The following is a 6,000-nucleotide window of genomic DNA, read 5'->3' as shown; positions in this document are numbered from 1 at the left end:
AAGACCACATGATGCTCATATATATTGTTTCAATAGTATATATTGAAAATGAAGGGTCAGCCAGAAACAAACCATGGAACTTTGACTGTGGACAAGATTATAAAGTGAGGAGAGGAAGGACATGATGGATGATGTTTGAGATCTATGGGGGGCTTTGCTCATTGGGGTGATGTGGATGTATCTACATCTGAGGAGCTGTGATCCTTTGCCTCTCAATCATATAGGGTGTTGTAAACAAATCATTTAATTTTGGCCAATTTCTATAAAATACAGTTAAAACAATAGTAGGAAGCACTAATGTAAAGTTTTCTGAAGTTACTTAGATGAATAGTTTTGTATAATTTTATTTTATCAAGACAACATTCTTAATAGATTCATTTTGTTTTTGGTTGTTACATTGAGTGGATCACGATATTACATTGAGTAATATCATAAAAGATATTACTCTTTTATTCATTGGGAAGTATATTCTTTAAGGTTAGAACACTGGATGAGAGATAAATTGTAAGATATACCAAAGCAAAGTATATTTTAAAGTAGCATAAAAAATATCTATATCATTTACTGGAAGTAGTTAACCCTGCTAATGGTTAACCCTAATGGGTGGATGTCAAGATTTATATTTCCTTGATAGTGGCAATAAGAATAACATTTGAAAATAAACAAATGACACTAGTTTTTAAGGAAGAATTTTTTCAGTGCTGAAACCACATCCTTGTTCCGAAGGCTATATATTAAGGGATTAAGCATGGGAGTCACTATGGTGTAGAAAAGAGAGAGCAGTTTGTCAGTTAATGCAGAATGATTGGACTTGGGCATGAAATAGGTGGTGCAAGCAGACCCAAAGAATAAAACCACAACTATGAGATGGGAAGAGCAGGTGGAGAAGGCTTTGCACCGACCTGTAGTTGAGGGTAATTTCAGGATGGTAGAAATGATTTTGACATAAGAACTAAGTATCAGTACAAAGGGGATTGTGGCAAAAAGCAGAGCAACTAAGTAGACACACAGTTCATTAAGTGACGTGTCCCCGCAGGCCACCTTGATCAAAGGGGGGAGGTCACAGAAGAAGTGGTTGACTTGGTTGGAGTTACAGAAATGCAGAGAGAATATTTGACATGTTTGTCCTATCTGGACAGGGATCCCGATGACCCAGGCGCCAACAGCCAGCTGGACACACATCCTGTGGTTCATGACCAGAGGGTAGTGCAGGGGGTTGCAGATGGCCACGTAGCGGTCATAGGACATCACGGTCAGCAGGAAAGATTCTATGGCTGCAAAAATAAGGAAGAAGCACAATTGGGTGGCACATCCCAGCCTAGAAATGGATCTGTCCTGAGTCCACAGGTTCTTCAGGATCCTAGGAAGAGTGACTGACACATAACAGATCTCCAGTGAGGAAAAGTTGGCCAGGAAAAAATACATGGGTTTCTGCAGAGCGGGGTCAAGCCTGGTTACTATGATGATGAGGCTGTTTCCAACTAAGATAATAATATAAATGATGGTAAACAGCCCAAATAGTAACCCTTGCAGTTTGGGAAGGTCAGAGAATCCCAAGAGTACAAATTGAGTCACAGAGGAAACATTGTCTTCCACTTGCATCTTGTCATAGGACATCTGTAAAATGGCATGATAGATTTCAAATAATTTCTCTTTCTTTTGATTTGTGTTCTCATATATAAATTCAAGACAGCATGGCATACAACTTCCTATTAAAAAAAGAACTATATTAGGCAGATGCTCAAAAAGAACTGTGAAATTCATTTTTCATTATTATTAAATAGAAATGTAAGGAAAAAAACGCTCATTCTTTTTCCTGCTCATTGTCATCATGTTTCTTTGTGTTTGAAGAAAAGTTATGTTAAAGGACACAGGAAATTTTAGTGATTGACAATAAGAAAATTAACTAATTATTTTACTACGTACACTTCATTTACTTCTGCATGTTAAAGACATTTAAACTCTGTTCCATAATTATACAATAATTTTTTTTCAAATTGAAAAAAAATACAATAAATTCAGGCTCCTTTTAGTGGAAATAAAGATATTTCTGAAAATGATTTTTCTTTGCTTTTGCTAAGCAAAGCCAAGTATATGGAAGTTAATTGGTATTGACAAAAAAAAAAAAAAAAAAAAAACATGCTTACTTCCCTGGATTGAGGTGAGGAATAATGCTTACCTTTATTATTGAGTTCAAAGGCAGAGAATGGAAAATGTGCTCTGCTTGAGGCTGGATAATTTACTTTTTTAAACAAGGTTAAATATCTTCTAACACAGCTTCTATTGTCATAACAGATCCTGCTCTTTAAATAACAAATATCCTCTACCCTGGGGATCAGCTCCTCTCCCATGTCACTTTCTAATTGACTAAACCACCTTGCCTACTACTCAAGGACTTTAACACAACTGAAAGATATCTCACCTTCCTATCCTCTGAATTATCAATCAATAGTACTATTTTGTCATCAATAAGAAATGTCAGCATGAAGAATAAAAAAATTATAGTCATACTAAGTCTGATAGAAATTATGGTGTTCTGAAAGAAAGGTAAATGAAGAATGTCTTAAAGTAGTGAGACTTGAATACCTTGTCATTTAAAATTCACAGGTCCAGACTATTGGGCAGGTATGCCATCTCCTACATGAGTCATCCACTCTACCTCTGCATTAGAGTGTAGGCTGAGCCATCTCCTGTATGGACATATAAGGATTAAGGAGGAGAGTTATTGAAAAAAACAGACATATAAGGATTAAGGAGGAGAGTTATTGAAAAAAATAATTGATAGCATCATATCCATGCAGTGAGACCTACCTCCACTCAAGGATTTTGTATTTACTAACCAATTTGAAATTATATTACATGAAGCTTTATTTTCTTTAATTCTGTTCACTAAAAAAACACACGTGTTCATTAAAACACATGTGCCAATTCACTGTGGCAGGTGGAGATGAACTGCTGAGCTGATATCACAGCAACCACAGCAATAGTCTGAAGACCTGGTTGGACAAAAGCAGACTCTAGATCATATAGCAACAGAGGCGACAGTCCTGCGGGGTGGTGTTTAACATTCAGAAGCAATAGTATCTCCCAAAGGTGACCAGGCACATTATGGGTCACCTGTTACACTGTGTCAATGGTTTGCTCACCATCAGTATCACACTCACCAGTCTTATACTCCTTATACTCTTGTGAGCTACTGACACAGTCTAATGGATAAAGCTCTCTCAGTCACTTGGCTGACGATAACAGCACTCCTTGCAAGAAAGTCAGAGATAAGGCTGGAGGCAGGGATAGTGGCTGGGTCTCTGCGAAGGTCCACATGGGTCTGGAGGTTTTGGTTGTCTGCCTGGCCGTGGAGGTTGTGGGGTCTGTGGAGATCCACTGAACACCTTGGACATCATCAGCCAAATCCAGCTTCTCTCTTGGGAGACTGGCTGCTGAGTGAGTGAAGCTGACTTCCGCCCTGTCTTACAATCTCGTCATGGTGCAATTAAGCACCAGTCAGTTCACTGAATTTTTTCCTCACTTAATGAGCTCAAGCCCTTAACTAACCGCTGAAGAGTTCAAAGCTGATTGATCCATTTACAAACCCAGCAACTGATTTAACAGGGAAAAGCCCAGGGCCTGCACAGAATTGCTTACCACAAGGGTAGGACAGGTTATATGCTAGTGAGCTCCAAGGATCCCTGGCAGCAGCTGGCCTCAATAAGGTCAACTCACTCTGCTTTTAGATGCCCTCAGCGGGGTGGTGTTTAGGAATTCAGGGAACACAGCTGGGGTGACAGGACACAGGTGCCTGTTCAAGGTAGGTGGTCCTGTCAGCCAGGCATGTTGGTCTTGTTACTGTTGCTGCCCCCACACCACTCTCTCAGTGACCTGCTCTTGCCTGCAACTGCACACATGGAGACTGGGGAGAAGGAGAGATGTAAGGGTGTGTCTGAGGTGTGAGCTGAGGTAATGCATCTCTGTCTCCCCAAAACCAGCATACACTGCGACTGTGTGGAGATCCAGTGTCAAATGTACTTGTCTCTGAAATATATCTACACTTTCAATGTTCAATACTAAGAAAACCAGGTAAAAACATAAATAATTTGAACAGATATTGCATCAAAGAATAAATGGAGTGGTAAGCCAGAGAAGTTGCTCCATCAATTGTATTTAGGGAAGTGAAAAAGAAAACAAAATCTCTTTCTATATTAATAAATACCTAATCGAATGCCAAAACAACACACAAAAGATAAAAACCATAGCCAGCTACTGAAAATTCCTCAAGCTGGGAGGCTTGACAGCAGCTAGAACTCATAGACTTGTGGTAGGAAGCAAAACAGGAGACCACTCTGGAGAAGAAGCTGGTAGTTCTTCGTGAAGTTAGTTATAAACTTGCCAGCCACATTTATCCAGCTCTCCCACTCTTGGAATTTATCACACAGAAATATAAACCGTATGGCGTTATTCTAAGGAAAGTGAGCTAGAAGGAGAAAAATGAATACTGGAATGTCTCAAAAATGGGTGGGATCTAGAGAACCCAAGGAACAGAGAAGCACAAGCTGTGAGACGGACCCTTGAAAGAAGATCTTAGATCTGAGGGCGGAAGGGATAGCTCAGCAGAGGAGAGAGCACTGTGGAGTGTGGTGGAGGACGGTGGGCACTTCAGTGGTGGGGAAAATATGGCAACCACCTCTGCGGGGTGATAACAGGGATGCTTAGTAAATAAATAAAATGAATGAAAAAAAAAAGAGAGAAATGGTTACTTGTATTTACACACACACACAAAAGATACAGATATTCAGGAAGTCTATCTGTATAGTAGAGAAAGGCTGAAAAAAAGTCTAATGCCCTTCATGCAGAGTTGAACAACTCTCACACACAACAATTACTCACTTCTCAACACCAAGAGTGAGAAGCACTGGCCCATCACAACTCGGTCAACTTCAAATGCCTATTGCCCAGTGAAAAACCAACCAGAGGCAAAGCCTGTAGAATCACAGTCCATGTAGATGGCGTTCTGGAAAATGGAAGAGTGCATGGGCACAGCCTGGCTCCCTGCTGATGGGCTTGATGGAAATTGTCAGTGATAAAGACAACAGGTAAAAGGTCTAGAGAAGGCCAGGTCTCTTCACTGTGTTTGTGGTTGTGTATGGCTTTCATAGACTTGCACCCAAAGAGTATTTTTATTTTGTCTGTAATTTAAACGTACTATGTGAGAACTGAAGAATAGATTTTAACATATCAGCAAAGGACATGATCCCATGTGAGTCCTTACCCTCATCCAGTTGGAAAAAAAAAAAAAAAGAAACAGAATGTGTTCTCCCCTGGGAACACCACTTCAAAGGCCAACCTGTTTATTTAAAAATAATTTCAATTAGATACTAAATGGGTCTATGTTGTTCCCCAGATGTCAATTTCGTTTGTGGTAGACATTCTTATGCACTTGAAAAATACAGACTAGGAGGAAGCATAGAGACCATGTAAATGATAAAACAAAATATGTATATTTTGTTATGTGCATGTTATTTGCAAGTGTTATTACAAAGAAAATATCAAAGAGTTGTTCAGAATGTGGAGAAAAAGAGCTATCTTGATGGGAATACTGATGGATCCATCAATTGTGGAAAACAGAATGGAGGTTTTTCAAAATATTAAGACTAGGTCGGTATACCATATCATCCAGGAATTCGCATCTTCAATATAAAGCTGAAGGATATAAAAGCAATGACTTGAAGACAATATGCACCCCTATATCTACTGCCACTCATTTACGTAGCCAAGCTGTGAAAACAGCCTAAGAGCCCCACGGAAGACACATGCAGTAGAAAGTGCAGTAGATACACATCATGGAATACCACTCACTATAAAAAAGATGAACTACAGCACTAAGAAGCTAAAGCCACTTCAGCTTGAGTTTGATCCCCGGCTCTGGAGGTGGTTCACATGACGCGGCCTCTCCTGACCTGTCTGCTGTTCCCCTCAGCAGTGTAATTCATCAGCCCACCTGTTCTG

General features: G+C 39.7%; 1 protein-coding gene across 1 annotated transcript; it reads right to left on the bottom strand.

The window, feature by feature from the left end:
* Positions 1–672: 672 nt before the first annotated feature.
* On the bottom strand, positions 673–1,617 carry LOC101621333 (olfactory receptor 10AG1-like). Its single transcript, XM_004683508.1, has one exon. The coding sequence runs from the start codon at positions 1,615–1,617 to the stop codon at positions 673–675; it is 945 nt and encodes a 314-aa protein (XP_004683565.1).
* Positions 1,618–6,000: the final 4,383 nt, after the last annotated feature.

Source organism: Condylura cristata, unplaced genomic scaffold, assembly GCF_000260355.1.
Source record: "Condylura cristata isolate star-nosed mole 26May11 unplaced genomic scaffold, ConCri1.0 scaffold00015, whole genome shotgun sequence".
In the NCBI taxonomy this organism is placed as follows: Eukaryota; Metazoa; Chordata; class Mammalia; order Eulipotyphla; family Talpidae; genus Condylura; species Condylura cristata.
The sequence above is the reverse complement of the archived record's forward strand: the minus strand, read 5'-3'. Positions and strand labels throughout refer to the sequence as shown.